Source organism: Chiloscyllium punctatum, chromosome 3, assembly GCF_047496795.1.
Source record: "Chiloscyllium punctatum isolate Juve2018m chromosome 3, sChiPun1.3, whole genome shotgun sequence".
Lineage (NCBI taxonomy): Eukaryota > Metazoa > Chordata > Chondrichthyes > Orectolobiformes > Hemiscylliidae > Chiloscyllium > Chiloscyllium punctatum.
This window is the reverse complement of record NC_092741.1, coordinates 97,868,962-97,886,456: the sequence shown is the minus strand read 5'-3', so window position 1 is coordinate 97,886,456 and position 17,495 is coordinate 97,868,962. Positions and strand designations below refer to the sequence as shown.

The window sequence follows — 17,495 nt, the reverse complement described above, 5'->3', positions numbered from 1 at the left end:
ACCAGCCTCCACCACTTCCTCCAGCAGCTCATTCCATACACGCGCCATCCTCTGTGTGAAAAAGATGCCCCTTATTCACTTTTAATATTTTTCCCCTCTCACTCTAAACCTATACCCTTTAATTATGGACTCCCTCCTACCCAGGCAAAATACCTTGTGTATTTATCCTATCCATGCCCTTCAAGACTTTATAAACCTCTATAAGGTCACCCCTCAGTTTCTGATGCTCCAGGGAAAACAGTCCCAGCCTCTTCAGCCTCTCCCTTTAGCTCAAACCCTCCAACCCTGGCAAAATCCTTGTAAGTCTTTTCTGAACCCTTTCAAGTTTCACAACATCCTTTCAATAGGAGAGAGAGACCGGAATTGCAGACAATATTCCAAAAGTGGCCTAACCAATGTCCTGTACAGCCACAACATGACCTCCCAACTCCTGTACTCAGTGATCTAACCAATAAAGGAAAGCTTACCAAACACCTTCTTCACTATCCTATCTACCTCCAACTCCACTTTCAAGGAGCTATGAACCTGCACTCCAAGGTCTCTTTGTTCAGCAACACTCCCTAGGACCTTACCATTAAGTGTATAGGTCCTGCTCTGATTTGCTTTTCCAAAATGCAGCACCTCGCATTTATCAAAATTAAACTCCATCTGCCACTCCTCAGCCCATTGGCCCATCTTAATAGCATGCTTGTATTCAGAACCCTGCTTCTCAAATTTCACTTCCATCCCACTGTTTATAACATTCTGTGATATGACTGAAATGCTTGATTTCTGAATGATTTCTGCATTATAAACTAAGAGTTAACGACATCGAAATACTATAACATAGCTTCTAGATTAGGATCTGGGAGCAAATGCAGTATTACATTTCAGAACAGAAGAATAGGACAGACAATCACTTGGATTTAAAACATACACAAAAGAAAATACTGCCACAAGAAACCCAGCATTTATCAGCAAGTGATCCAATAACATAAACATACCATTAGATTGTGAACCGAGATCACAGAGCTGTTTTCTCTCATTTTCTCATGTCACTCATCTTAAATTTATTCCCCACAAAAAATGATAGAGAAATAATATTTAAAATAAAAAATGTTTTAAGTTATACCATTACATGCTCCACTTTATTTATGTTAGAATTGTTTATTGGGGAAGATTGTGAGAATGGATTCATTAATTTCTTGCAGCTGCAAAGTTCTAAGATACAATTCCCATAAGACCTGACCAAGTTTACACACATATGAGTGCATATGAACATGCTTTATTGAGATTAAATATGTACAAGGAGAGACAATCTCTGGAACTTTACTGACTCAGGCTCCAGTTCCACATGATATGGCATTACTGTGACACAGCTCCTTTTAACATGCTCATAACCATCCTTGAAGTAAAGATAGAATCAATCCTTTGCTCCACTAGCATTGCTTCAAATCAAGAGTATAGAATTACAGAATTATGGTACAATTACAGACTTCAGTTTGGGTATTTTGTTTGAGGTCTAGTTTCACGATTGACATTGGGTCCTTAAAACTAGATTAAGAAAAGAAGGGAATGTAATTCTCAGGCAGTTCTTTAGTTGCAATTATTTTAATAAACAGGTTTTCTGCTGCTCAAATTTCAGCTGAAGAAACTTTCTAATCTTTTATAACTAAACAATGCGATGATTTCATTTTGTTTTAATGGTCCACAATCTTCTGTATAGATGGATATTGTGTTCCTGCATTTTGCCCTGTGTATATACAGGAATATAGGAAAAGGAGTGGATCATATGATCCTCAAATCTTTTTTTTGCCATTCTGCTAGGTTTTGTTCAATTTTTGTCAGAACCCTATTAACTTGCTTTTGATCCTTGTCCCTGGTATTATGACCTAGCAAACATTTATTGATCTGAAATTTGAAAAAGTTCAATTAACTTAGCATCCACAGCTTTTTGGGGAATTAAATGCCCCCAAATTGCTACTTCCTTAGAGTGGGAAAGTTCTTCCAGATTTCATTTGAATGCCTAGCTCTAACTTTAGAATTGGGCTTTCTTTTTCTGTATTTCCCCATGAGATAAAGCAGTTTCTCTGTATCTTAAATCCTTTTATCATGTCACACTCTGCACCACTCTGCAACCTATAAACTAAAGAGAATATAAGCCAAATGTATGTGGCCTGGTCTCATAACTTAACCCTTACACACTGGTATAATTCTGATGAATCTGCATGATGCCCAATATGATTAATGTATACCAAGCCAAATTATTTTTTTTAAGGAAAGTAATCATAATTGAAGTCTGGAAACATAGCTGGCAGTACAGCAAATACTAAATTCTAATTCTTCTTTGATGATTGTAACAAGAATATTTATTTAAAGAGTGAAGAATAAGAAAAGGGCAACTGTTTTCCTGACCTTATTTTGATAAATGTTGAATCCTGGCCTTTTAAAAAATCTCCCTCTTACCTTCTATGTTTCTTTATTTTGAATTTGTAAGCAATTAATTTATACTCTTAACAATTCAACCACATCCAAATTACATCCAGTTCTGGACTGCACTGTTTAGGAAGCATTAGAGAGGATATAGTAAAGATACAGGAATTCGGATCCAAGGATGAAGAACTTCAGTTACATGAATAGATTGGAAAAGATAGGGCAATTTTCCTTGAAGAGAGGTGAAGAATAAGAAGAGATTTGATAGAGATGATGGAAACCATGAGAGGCCTAGAACAAGTAGTTGGAGAGAAATGGATCTCATTGATGGAAACATCAAAAGCAAGAAGACACAGAATTGAGTTAAGCAAAAGAAGCCATTGGTCGTAAGGAAGAATGTTTTACACAGAGCTTAAGATCAGAAATTCAATGCCTGAGAGTATGGTGGAGGCAAGGTCAATAGAAGCTTTTAAAAGAGAATTAGATCATTTATCTGAAGAAGAAAAAATAAGTTGCAGAGAAAAGGGAAGGGAAAATTGCAAGAAGATAGAGAAGAAATTGCAGGGGTCCTGGCTGATATTTTTGCAACATCATTAGCCATGGATGAGATCCCAGAAGACTGGAAGGTAGCGAATGTTGTGCCCTTATTCAAGAAGGGCTCCAAAGAAAAACCTGGGAACTATAGGCCAGTAAGCCTAATATCTGTGGTAGGTAAGTTACCTGAGAAGATACTGAGAGATAAGATATACATGCATTTGGAAGGACAGGATTGATTAGGAGTGGTCAGCATGGCTTTGTGCATGGGAGATCATGCCTCACAACTTTGTTAGAGTTCTTTGGTGAAATGACCAAGAAGGTTGATGAGGGCAGGGCAGTGGATGTAATCTACATGGATTTCAGTAAAGCCTTTGATAAGGTTCCATATGCCAAGCTGCTCTAGAAGGTTAGATCGCATGGAATCCAGGGTGAGGTGGCAAATTGGATACAAAATTGGCTTGATGGTAGGAAGCAGAGGGTAATAGTGGAGGGATGCTTGTCAGACTGGAGGCCTGTGATGATTGGAGTGCTTCAGGGGTTGGTGCTGGGCCATTGCTGTTTGTTACCTACATCAATGATTAAGATGAGAATGTCCAAGGCATGATGAGTAAGTTTGCAGATGGCACTAAAATAGGAGGTATTGTGGACAGCAAGGAAAGTTGTCAGAAATTGCAGCAGGACTTTGATCAGCTGGGGAAATGGGCCAAGAAATGGCAAATGGAGTTTAATATAGATAAATGTGAGGACTTGCGTTTTGGAAAGTCAAATCAAGGTAGGTGTTTCATGGTGAATGGTAGGGCCTTAAGGAATGTAGTAGAAAAGGGACCTTGAAGTTCAGGTACACTGCTCTCTGAAAGTGGAGTCACAGTTAAGACAGGGCAGTGAAGAAAGCTTTAAACACACTGGTCTTCACTGAGTATAGTTGTTGGGAAGTTATGTCGCACTTGTACAGGACATTGGTGAGGCCGCAGTTGGAGTTTTGTGTTCAATTTTGATAACCTTGCTATAGGAAGGATGTTATTAAACTGGAAAGACTACAGAAGAAATTTACAAGGATGTTGCCAGGACTCAACAGTCTGAGTTATAGGGAAACATTGGATGAGCTAGGACTTTTTTCTTTGGAGCATAGGGGATTGAGTGGGGAACTTACAGAAGCATATAAGATCATGAAAGGCATGGATAGGGTGAATGCACTCAGTCTTTTTCCTAGGGTTGGGAAATTGGACTAGACGGCATCAGTTTAAGGTTTGAGGGGAAAGAATAAAAGGAAACCTGAGGGGCAACATTTTACAGGGAGAGTGGTACACATATGGAATGATATGCCAGCGGAAGTGGCTGTGGCAGGTACCTTAACAACAATTAAAAGATATTTGGACAAATACATGGACAGAAAGGATATGGGCCAGATGCAGAGAAATGGGGTTTGCGGTGATGGACATTTTGGTTGGCATGGAACAGTTTGGGCCAAAGGGCCTGTTTCCATGCTGTAGGACTCCATGGCTCTATCACTCTAAGTGACAATAGATGTATTGCTCCTTCATGGATATGGTGAGCCAAATGGCCTTTCTCTGCACTGTAATCATTGTATTATTCCACAGTACATTGCCATACACGGCAGTTTATTCCATAAATTAATGAGAGTTAACTGAAGAAAGAAGCCGTTGTTTTAAGTCACATGTGGTCATTATAACATTTGAAGTGCACAGAAAGAAGTACTTCAGCCCAATAGTGCCATGCTGGGTATTTATGCCCCACACAAGCGATTATTTGGCCTCTCATCATGTTTAGGGTATGACAGCACATTTTCATTAAGTGCCAACAAATGTGGATTGGATTATCCTTAAATATTTGCTTATTAACCATGTTAATCCTGAGTAAATACCTCATGTATAGTGAAATGATTGTCACAAAAGTTATTAGTTTCATCCATTTCAAATTCAATGGTATTATCATCAACAACTATCACAGCATTAATTGATTAGAGATTCACCAATGACGAGATACTCAGCTGGCCATATTAATTCAATTGATGGGCCTGGGCTGGACGCTGCCGCAGGACATAGCTAGCAGGGCAGCGGTAGACGTCCGGTACGTGGCCACCGCCATCCGACGCCTTAAAACGGCGGTGCTCGGACCCGACGTAGTGCACCAGTTGGAGGACGCTCAGGTGTGCGGTGGGATCCCGTCCGCGCTCACCCCGGCCCGAACGGAATTTCACATTGGCCCCAAGGTCCCGTACTTCCCGCGGGAGCCTGTGCCCCACAACCTGAGCCGCCTCCGGAATTTTAATTTTGTTGCTTTCAGGGACATAAAAAGGAGGGCCCTATATCGACTGCTGCTGCACACTGTCCACCTCTTCTCCCTCATTCACCGTCCGGACACGCCTTGGCGTGCCCATTTGCCACCGGGCAGTGGAGATCCCCAGTGGAGGGCTCTCTACGTGGGAGTCCTCCCCCTTTCTCTCGGGGATCTGGGGTGGAGGGTGCTGCACGCAGCAGTCCCCTGCAACCGCAGATTGCGGTGGTTCATGGACTCCCAGCCCAACTGCTTGTTCTGTGGCGCTGTGGAGTCCGTGGACCATGTATATATTGGGTGTGGGCGTTTGCACTCCCTTTTTGATTTCCTCAAAAACCTTCTCCTCTGTTTCTGGCTGCACTTCAGTCCCACGCTCCTGATCTTCGGGCACCCGGTACGGAGGAGGGAGGGCAGGTCCGAGGACCTCCTCGTGGGTCTGCTCCTGGGCCTGGCCAAACTGGCCATCAACAGGTCCAGGCAGCGGGCCGTGGAGGGGGTCGTTAGGGCCGACTGCCTGCCCCTCTTCCGGGGTTACGTTAGAGCCCGGGTGTCCTTGGAGAAGGAGCACGCGGTGTCCACCAACACCCTGGAGTCGTTCAGGGAGAGGTGGGCGCCGCAGGGAGTGGAGTGTATTATTTCCCCCTCCAACTCTATTTTGATTTAGTCCCTACCCTCCCCTTCACTGTTTTGATCACACAGCATTGCCCTTTGATGTGAAGGGCAGTGCTTGTCACTGGCCACTCGGGTGTTTTTCCTATCTTCCTGGTGGTGGAAATTGAATAAAGATTCGTGCACTTTGTGTCTCTCACTGTGTCTCACACCTGCACACACACACCATGGGTGCTGGGGGAAAAAAATTAAGCACTACCGCAGTTAGGCGGTAGTGTCGGGGTTAAGGAAAAAAAAATAAAATGCTATCGATGTTGGCAATTGACTAAAGATTGGTGCACTTTGTGTAATTAAAAAAAATTAATTCAATTGATACTGGGCAGGCCAGAGGCTGTGTCAATCGTATCAAGTAGATTGTGTCCTAATAATTAAAGTCACTTAATCCAACATTTCACAAATTAAATCTGTGATGGATTGCCCTCTATTTGCCTGAATGGCAAAAGTGATACAATGGTTCAGCAGCATCCAGAACAAAGTAACTGCTTGACTGGTACTATTTTAAGGATCTATCTCCTGCGCCCACCAGATTACCATGGCTGCTATGCATACTTTCTTACTTACAGGGGACATTGCTACAACTTACTAAAATATCATCACAGCATGACCTAATGTTTGACTTCCACTGCATAGGATAATGGTAGCAGGTACTTGGGAATACTAGCACCTCCTTTTGCCCTTCTAAATCACACATTTTCTTGATTTGGATCTATACAGAAAACTCATCCATTATCTGGTACCCAAACATTCAGAATTCCCAGATAATCAGCAAAAAAAATCAAAGAAAATTTGCCATTTTTATAATGACCTCGACATCAGTAATCATGAGAGGAAGAGAAGGGGAACGCAGGAGGACTGAAAGTATATTAATTACCATTTACATTGCAGGAAAAGACTCTTTAATATTGAGATATGTTAATCTGGACACCATGTAGTGAGCTTTTTCCTCCAGCAGGTTTTTGTATCTGTTGTGACAATACCTATGATTGCTCCCATAACATAGAAATGAAGTGTGGGTAATGTAGTTCCGAAATATTAATCATGTTTATTACGGCTCCTGACATTTAGATTAGGCTTTGGATTAGGGCTTCCTCCAGGCGTCTGGTGGTGAGGGAGCGGCGGTGAAGCCCTTTGATGAAAGCCCAGCATGGAGCACTGCAGGTCCATGGCCAATGAAGGACCATAATTTGGAACTTTTAACTTTATTCTTCATTTACTACTTTATACTGACAAGAATTGTAATGTAGAACTTTTAACTTATTTCTTTATTTTTTCTACTTTATACTTAATATTTTGTACTTAGGAATCTTGTACCCAAGATGTGCTTTATATGGTGACATTGTAACCTTTTCACTGTACTCCTGTTTCTCTTTACTTGAGTACACATGACAATAAAACCTAAGTTAAATTCTAATTCTATTTAATAGACATAGGGACTTCAGTGTCTGGGGTAATACTAAGTTACAAAAACAGTAGTACACTTCCATCAGAGTTCCATGTTCAAGTGCCGCCAGTTAGGATGGAGTCTATCAAAAGCATGTCTCTTAAAGGCATATTGCATACTAGCTGTGAAACATAACGTAACAGTAAGATGAAGTTATGATAGGTGCAGCTTAGGTTCAGCTCAGGATTGATACAGCAATTCATGTCTCTTTACTACTTATAATAAATTATTGAATTTAGAAAATGGTTGAAAATATAAGGAAAATAAACAACCATACGAGGTTCTGATGGAATTCAAGACTAATCCATAAGATACATTTAGAACCTAACTCTATCATTTGATTCCACCCTGGAAAACAATCAAGAAATATCCACTCTGAAGGACTGACCTAATTTGAAGTTAATGTTATGAGTATAAGGCACAACAAAGGTGGCTAATTGCAAATGAAGTAACAGAGGGAACAAAAAGCAACTGTTCAGGAAAAGCCTTATGCCTCTGTCAAAAACAAGGCCTGATAAAAGTGAATCATTTTAGATAAAGCATTTTGAATAATTTCTGTTCTGAGAAAGCTAGCATGGAGGGGTCAGACTATATACTATTGTATTTCCGGTTGCTGCAAGAAGCATAGTTGGGCTAGAATTATATGAATGTGCTGTCAAAATGAGGCAGAACATTATTATGCTCTGCCATTTCAATCCATTCCCTGCTTGGTCTCTGATCAGTAGATCCCAAAGTGCCTCAGGCATTGATGAAAGCCTCAACGAAGGTTTGAGTGTTCGTGGATTGAATGTTCCTCAGCAATGTAGATTTGACATGAAAGCTTCTACAGTGAATAGGTGTCGTATCTCAGACTTTTAAAATCATTTTTCAATGGAAAGGACTTGAAATCATTACTAGGCTTCCATTAATATGTTAAGCTAACATATATTCTCAAAAAATGTAAAAAGGCATCCAGATATGTGCTTAAAATGTGAAATAAAAGTTGTACACTGAGAGCAAAATAATAACCAATTTTCTAGATTGCTCTGAGATTCAAAATGAAATCTTGATGATTTTTATGCTTTTGTTTAAAAGGCTAAGAGTGATTGAATTGCTCTCTAAATTGATTTTCCCTGAATTAATTGAACAGAAATCTTGCAGAACATTTGAATTTTGTGCAACTTAAATTTCTCAAGTTTGAATTTAGTACTTGAACATATTAATTGTATCCCAACTTGTAGTATAACACAAAATTTTGTTAATTTAAAAAGTTTTTTTTTACTGAGGACTCTGGAGTGCTCTAATCAAGTCACTTAATTTGAAATGGAATAAAATTAGTTCACTGTAAACCTCAATGAACTTTTATGTAAAACACATTTTCTCATCTCCTTGGTGCTTTTTTAAGGATTTAAATTGCTTACCTGAGTTCCAGAGGTACTGTATCCATACATATGTACTGGCTGCAAAGAAAAGCCAGTGCAATGGTATGAAGATAAAACAGAATACATCTGAGGTAAATGCTGCACATACAAAAAGTATGGAAAAAGCCTGTGAAGGAAAACATAAATATTATATTAGCACAGCCTAACTTTGAGAATAGACAGCCATTCCAGCAAACCTCCCTATATATCTAGTAGGTGTACGGCTGAAATCTGACTAAGGCCTGGTCCATGATGAAGCTGCATGACCCACCAATATCCAATCAGGCCAGCAATGTCAAACATTTGATACATGTGGAATAGTCAGTATCCAGATAAAATTTTAGGGACACAGGGCTTTACAAATACTCAATAATAAATGAATTGATTCCTTTTGATCAAATTTGCACATGGGATCTAATTTGGAAAATAGGTCAAAATGTTGTAAATCAAAAAGTAGACTCAAGGCCAAAGTGAAAAGATATTAATATGGGAAATGATAAACAACTTATGACAAGGCAGAATAGAAAGTATGAATCTAAGAGTCAGCCAAGAGTCATAGAGTCATAGAGATGTACAGCATTGAAACAGACCCTTCGGTCCAACCCGTCCATGCCGACCAGATATCCCAACCCAATCTAGTCCCACCTGCCAGCACCCAGCCCATAACCCCCCAAACCCTTCTTATTCATATACCCATCCAAATGCCTCTTAAATGTTGCAATTGTACCAGCTTCAACCACATCCTCTGGCAGCTCATTCCATACACGTACCACCCTCTGCATGAAGAAGTTACCCCTTAGGTCTCTTTTATATCTTTCCCCTCTCACCCTAAACCTATGCCCTCTAGTTCTGGACTCCCCGACCCCAGGGAAAAGACTTCGCCTATTTATCCAATCTATGTCCCTCATAATTTTGTAAACCTCTGTAAGGTCACCCCTCAGCCTTCGACGCTCCAGGGAAAACAGTCCCAGCCTGTTCAGCCTCTCCCTGTAGCTCAGATCCTCCAACCCTGGCAACATCCTTGTAAATCTTTTCTGAACCCTTTCAAGTTTCACAACATCTTTCCGATAGGAAGGAGACCAGAATTGCATGCAATATTCCAACAGTGGCCTAACCAATGTCCTGTACAGCCACAACACAACCTCCCGACTCCTGTACTCAACACTCCGACCAATAAAGGAAAGCATACCAAACGCCTTTTTCACCAACCTATCTACCTGTGACTCCACTTTCAAGGTGCTATGAACCTGCACTCCAAGGTCCCTTTGTTCAGCAACACTCCCGAGGACCTTACCATTAAGTGTATAATTCCTGCTAAGATTTACTTTCCCAAAATGCAGCACCTCGCATTTATCTGAATTAAACTCCATCCACCACTTCTCAGCCCATTGCCCCATCTGGTCCAGATCCTGTTGTAATCTGAGGTAACCTTCTTCGCTGTCCATTACACCTCCAATTTTGGTGTCATCTGCAAACTTACTAACTGTGGATAAGACAAAGAGAACCAAAGAATAAAGCTAATAGTTCTGTATTTGAATGCATGCATGAAACAAAGCAGATGAAATAGGAATGTAAATAGAAATGAATAAGTATGCCCTCGAAATCGTTATGGAGATGTAGCTGCAAAACAGCAAGGATTGCAAACTGAACCTTGAAGTGGAGAGGGCTCTTGGAAAAGACAGAAAGTAAGAAAGGGTGATAGGGTAGCTTTATTAGCTCACAATGGTACTTTTCAATAGAGAGAAATGACCTAAATGAACTCAGGAAATCAAGACATGGCTACAGTTTGGGTTGAAATAAGAAAAAATATAGGCAAGAAATTACTTGTGGGTGTGGTGTACAGTTTCCTTAACATTAAGCATACAGTAGTGTTGGGATAAAGAAATAATGAGAGCTTGTTAGAAAGGCATAGTGATGATCATGGGAGATTTTCAGCTATGCATGTACTGGTAAAGTCAGAGGGCAAAGTTAACTTTGATGAGGAGTTGATAGGAAGTTTTCAGTTTAGTTTCTTATAAAAACATGTTGTGGAGCTGAGCAGAGAGCAGGCAACACTAGCCTTGATATTGTGCAATGAGAAAGGATTAATTAATGATCTCATAGTAAAGGTATCCCTCGGTAACACTGGCCATAACATGATTGAAGTTTACATGCAGTTTGAGGGAGAGAGGAGTCAGTGCATTTTTTTTTATTTAACTAAGAGTAAGTTTGAAGGCATGAAAGCAGAGTGGAATAAAGTGAATTGGCAGATTAGGTTAAAGGATCGGTCAATTGAGACACAGCAGCAGACAATTTGGGGAATATTTCAGAATATGCGGCTCAGATACATTTCAATAAGTATGAAAAAGTACAACAGTTGGCCCCACAATCTGAGATTAGCTAGACGTTTTTAAAACATGGAAAAAATTTGAATACAAGAGAAAATCAGCCAGAAATAGAAAAACAGTCAGTAAGAGTTTCTCTAAATATTTAAAGAGTTAAAAAAAAGTGTTGATCCATTAGAAGGCGAGTGAAGAAATGATGATAGAAAATAAGGAAATGGCAGATGTATAGAATAGGTATTTTGCAACAGTCTTCACTACAGAAGACACAAGAAGCATTCACGAAGCAGCAACAAATCATGAACTGGAAAAAAGTGAAGAACTCAGGAAAATCACAAATCGCCAGTGAAGTGCTACTGAGTAAATTACTGAGGTTGCGAGACTGAAATGCCTAGGACCTGATGGACCTCATCTTACTGTCTTAAAAGAAGTGACAAGTGAGAGTTGATGGGTTGGTTTCAATTTTCCAAAATTCCCTTGATACGGGGGATAGTCCCACGAGGTTAGCAGATGGTAAATGTAACTCCTTTTTGAAAAGTGGGTGCGCGTCAGAAAGCAAGAAAATTCAGGCCAGTTAGCTGGGGAAAGTCTTAGAAGCTATTAATAAAGAAGTTATTACAGAGCACTTGGCTAAGGTGCCAGGTCATCAGGCAGAGTCGACAGTCCCTCTGTCAAAGGGAAATTATGTTTGACATCTACTGAAGTTCTTTGAAATTATGACACATACTTTGCGTAAAGGAAAGCTGAAAGGAAACTTCTTCATATACTTTCCAGAAGGCATTTGCTAATGTGCCACATCAAAGGTAATTGCAGAAAATGAAAGCTCATAGAATAACGGGTGGTTTATTTTATTCACTCGTGCAATGTCGGCGTCACTGGCTGGCCAGCATTTATTGCCCATCCCTTGTTGCTCTTGAAAAGGTGGTGGTGAGCTACCTTCCTGCGCTGCTGCACTCTATGTGCTGTAGGTAGACTTGCAATGCCATTAGGGAGAGAATTCCAGGATTTTGACCCAATGGCACTGCTGGAAAAACAAAATGCTACTTCATACCTCTACTGTCCAATTATCTTCCATGGGCCCAACACTGCATTTTAATGCATTAAAGCAGCATTTGGATCTTATTGGCATGATTCATTTTCATGCTTAAACGTGAGTCCTGCTTTTGGGATGGTGTTGTGAAAACCATGGGGAAATTGATGATACAAAAGAATTCTGAAACATTAACAAAACGTGGCAATAATTCAACAACTGATAAATTTCAAAATTATATTGGAAAATGTTCACATGCCATAATAATAACAATCTCTAAAAGGAAGCCATTGGGAGAGATCAAGTGCTCTTTGGGGTTATTAAAAATAGGAATGAGTGCACATAAGGTGCAGAATTTTAATGCAATTGTGAATCTCAAAAACTGTCCAAAGTGTCAAAAGATGAACTCTCAAGGGGAACTTTCAGGTTATCAAAACATTAAACACTCCTGCCCTTTAGATCTTTGAATCAAAATCTGGACTTCTGTAATATATACCTTGCTATTTAACTCTATTGACATAAGCTTGAGGGATACCATTATTAGATTAGTGTAGTATTACTGATTTTACAATTTCCTTTATCAAAATAGAGTGTCTGCCATTTGACGGTTTAATTAATAGGTTCAAGCAGTTGCAGACTTAGGTCTATGAATTCCAAAACTTATTGTTACAAGAGATTTTGCACTTGGGTGAAATGGGTGTTGTTACGTGGGATTGTATGTTTGAAAGAATGTAAATGCAATGAGTTGGCACATACAATAAACCATACAGGACCATTGTCTATCTCTCAGAGAACCCTGCCACACTGGAATGAAAATCCCAATCTCAAGGGCACATAGTTCCCAGATCAGGCTTATAGTGGATTATTCCAGCTCTTCATTCCAGACCAGGAAGCAAAGGTTCAAGCCTACCTATTAAAAAAAATGTGGGAACCAGGACCCTTTTACAAATAAGTTATGGTCCACATATCCTTTTTTTGTGCATAAATTCAACTATCCCTTCCTTCTACCTGTTAATTAATGATGTGCATATCAAAACTGAGTCTTTACTAAAGGCACTAACTAAAGAGATATGAGTTGTATTAATTTTAAAATAGTTTTGATACTGGCTACTTTAACCATGGAGCAGCAGTTTGTTGGCCAGTATCACAATAGCACGTCATGCAAATTCGAGCTCTCAGCATCAATTTCGCCACTTAGAGTTTAGTTTTAAAATAAACTTTCAGCTCTGAGAATAAATATGTTGCCCATTTAGATGTACATTCTATACACAATTGTCTGAACATGAATTATACTTACAATGCCCTGATATCATGAAGAATTATACTTACAAGACCCTGATATCGTGAAGAATTATAAACCCTTTTGATAAATAGCCAACCTGGCCATAAGTATTCAAATCGGAGCTCAAGGATGAAATCTGCCAGAAGTACCAGTATCCAGACGATGAGGAACTTCAGAAATGTGAACACACTATAAAATCACAAAATAATTCATTATTCATCAAATATCAAAGAACAATTACAACACTTGTACACCATATAAAACACTACACTCAATAACAATAATAAGAATCAAGGTTTGTTGTGTACCTGTTGAATTCTGGACATGTCTAAGATTCAAAGATTATTTAAGAATGATCTGATGTGCTTTTGAGGCCAGTGAAGTCGGAGTTTGTTGGGAGACCTATAATTGGTGATTTTAAATCATGTTATCAAAGCACTAAGAATTTCTGAGGCGATAAGGGATGGTTGTTCCTTTGTCCAGCTGCTTAGTAACTTGACATCACATGGTTGTGAGATGTTACCCAATATATTCTGACCAGTCTCAATTCAATATACCAACATGTTAGACAGTTACAAGTGTTGATTTGTCTTTCAAACTTAATTCAGAAGTCATCCCTTTCTCATTAGTTATAAACCAAAAACGTAATTATTCTATTTACAGTTTTCTAAAAATTTACCAGACCTAACAGAAAATTAATGACCTTTGAAAAAAAGACTTTGAGCAAAGCTTAACATTTGATTAACTATAATGTCAAGAGTAATGTAGCTTTCTAGTTTAAGAAGGCACTTAACAAAATGAAGGACTTTGTGAAGTGACTTTTCTGAAGAGTGAATTTTTATTTATCAAAAGCATTGGGATAACGATTGCCATTCTTTCCCTAATTACAAGAATTAAATGTTGTAAGAAACAGTATATTTAGAAAAGATGAAAATGTTGAAAAGGGTGATGGAGTACTTTTACTCATTCAGAATAACATAGTGGCAATAGTAAAAAGCAGACATATCTGTTAGCAAGACAAAAATAGAATGAATACAAATAAAAGATAATAAAGGATAATGAAAGATAAATAAGATCAGACTGGGAGGTATCACCTACAGGATTAGTGGTGCTGGAAGAGCACAGCAGTTCAGGCAGCATCCAACGAGCAGCGAAATCAACGTTTCGGGCAAAAGCCCTTCATCAGGAATAAAGGCAGTGAGCCTGAAGCATGGAGAGATAAGCTAGAGGAGGGTGGGGGTGGGGAGAGAGTAGCATAGAGTACAATGGGTGAGTGGGGGAGGAGATGAAGGTGATAGGTCAAGGAGGAGAGGGTGGAGTGGATAGGTGGAAAAGAAGATAGGCAGGTCGGACAAGTCAAGGAGACAGTAACTGAGCTGCAAGTTTGAAACTAGGATGAGGTGGGGGAAGGGGAAATGAGGAAGCTGTTGAAGTCCACATTGATGCCCTATATATATGCACCACTAATCCAGTATTTGATTTTCAGCATCTGTAGTCATTGTTTTTACCTGGTATCACCTACAGATCACCTAATAATGGAAGGGAGGTATAGGAAGAAAAATTGAAATTGTGTATAAACAGAATAACCAACCAATTAGGCTTGAACTACCCCAATATTAATTGGACAGAAGAAGCGGGTAAAGTGGATAAACAAATTCAGTTCCTATACCATGTAGAGGGCCGCATTCCAACTCAAAATGTAAAAAACCCAATAGAGGAAGATTTAGCATTGAATGCAGGAATGAGGACTGCACCAAATCAGAGAAGATACTTTAAAATAGAAATAAAATTCATCTAGGTGATAATGACCATAAAATATTGTAATTTACGAGGATAATAGAGAAGAACATAAATATGATGACAACCGGGTTAGTAGCTTGGAGCAAAGTGATCAGAGAGGCTGGGAATAAAATATGGGAAAATAAAATGAACAATTTTGACAAAAATTATGCAAAATATTTAGCATGATGATCAATAGAATGTAGGAAGATATTTTCTACTAAAAGGAAAGAAACAAACTAAGTACCAAACAGACTCATGCATGAATAACTATATAAGGGAACCAATGAGGGTTAGGAAATAGACATTAAATACATAGACCTCAAATGAGTGGATGATCAGTTTGCATATGAAAAGATGAGAAATAAAAAAAAAAGCAAGGCAAAGAGGAATGAAAAGAGTAAATTATCAAAGAACATTAAACAAAATTTTGTAATCAGACTGTGATTAAATCTTTGGTTTTGCAGGCCCAGTGAGGAAGTATATATAGTACAGAATGTTTTGTTGGATGCATTAACTCTTTCAATTTATTTTAAGTATCTCTCTAACTGTAAAAAAAAATAAAACTAAGGATTGTAATATAATCTGAAGGTAGACTCCCTACATCCTTAGGTCAGGGATTAATTCAACTCACCTCATTTTCATTTGTCAACTAACAGGCTTTACTTACTGCTTGTGCTCATTGAGCTGCTGGTCAGTTGGAGTTGGGCAGCTTTGCAGCACTGACAATGTACTGAAGAAATTGAAGAGGTGTTCAGGAATGGACTGGACCTCCAGGTAAGTCTGGGATCATTCCAAGTGCTGCCACTATGATGTAGACATAATTGGCAAGGCAAGCAATTGTTGCCAGTTCTTAATTACAGCTGAACTAAATGCATTGCCATATCAAAGTCAAGCACATTATTGTGGGTCTGGTGGCAGATGGAATATAGAATCATACAGTACAGAAGTGATTCTTTGGCCCATCAAATCTATCCTACCAAAAAATACTGCAATCGACACTCATCTCACTTTCCCACACGAATCCCATATTCTTGAATATATGACACTTTAAGTGCTCATCTATATATTTTTTAAATGTTCCAGCCTCAACTATCCTCCCAGGTAGTGCATTCTAGACCCCTAGTAGCCTCTGGGTGAAAACATTTTTCCTCAAATTCCCACTAAATGCATCTGCCTTTCACTTTAAAATTATGCCTCCTTGTCACTGCTGCTTTCTATTCATCCTGTACATACCCATCATAACCTTATACACCTCTATACTTCAATGAAGTCCAGATGGTTAGAGGGACAAAGGGATCTCAATGTATAAATACATCAATTCATAACATTTGGGAAACAAGTTGGCAAGACCGTACAAAAATCAAACCAAGCATTAAGCCATTTTTTAGGAGAGAATTAAAAAGCAGGGTACTTATGCTAAATCTGTAAATAGTCTTGGTTAGACCATACTTAGAATGAAATGTGCAATTCTGGCCATATGTTATGAAAAGGGATGAAGAGGTTACAGAGAAGATTTAAAAAGTTGGTTTCAGACGTGGGTATATATATCTCAGGATAATCTGGGTCTCCTTTCTCTTGTCGAAAAGTGTGGTGCTGGAAAAGCACAGCAGGTCAGGCAGCATCTGAAGAGCAGAAGAGTCAATGTTTCAGGTGGAAGCCCTTCATCAGGAATGTCATTGAAATGGTGACTCGAAATGGTGACTGTCTTGCTCCTCGGATGCTGCTTGATCTGCTGTGCTTTTCCAGCATGACACCTTTTGACTCCAGCATCTGCAATCCTCCCTTTCTCCTTTCTCTTGAAAAAGGAAGGCAGCAGAGTGCCCTAATAGCTGTTTTAAAATTATGAAAGGTTTTGATGGAATGAGTGCAAAAGAATGACTCATGTGTGGTGAAGAACATAACCAGTGGCCACCGATATAGGATAGTCATCAAGAAATGCAATTGGAAATTCAGAAGAACTATCTTTACCCAAAGAGGGTGAGAACGTGCAGTTCACTACCACAGGGAGTGATGGAAGTAAATAGTGCATGTGCATTTAAGAGCAAGCTGGACAAACATTTGAGAGAGAAGAGAACAGAGGGTCATGTTGATAGATTTAAATGAGGAAAGTTGCAAAGAGGCTGAAATACAACACCTATGTTGGCATGGGTTAACTGACCTGACTAGCCTCTTGCTGTGCTGTATGTCCCATATGTTTATTCTGTACTAATTTCAGTCTTGCTTAAGCATCCTCCTAAAACAAAGAGGAAGGCAGCTTTTTTGCCTTTTTCATCTGTATCACAATCAGCTTCCTGAAGCACCCACCAACATCAAATGGTGGCTGAAT

General features: G+C 39.3%; 1 protein-coding gene across 1 annotated transcript in view; it reads right to left on the bottom strand.

Moving 5' to 3' along the window:
• LOC140463353 (macoilin-like) overlaps nucleotides 1-17,495 on the bottom strand; it is a 133,165-nt gene that overhangs the window by 55,476 nt on the left and 60,194 nt on the right. Inside the window, exons 2-3 of the mRNA XM_072557189.1 lie at nucleotides 13,435-13,576; nucleotides 8,755-8,881 (exon numbers count right to left, since the gene is read on the bottom strand). Of these exons, the coding sequence (XP_072413290.1) occupies nucleotides 8,755-8,881; nucleotides 13,435-13,576 (269 nt within the window). The remainder of the gene's footprint in view (nucleotides 1-8,754; nucleotides 8,882-13,434; nucleotides 13,577-17,495) is intronic.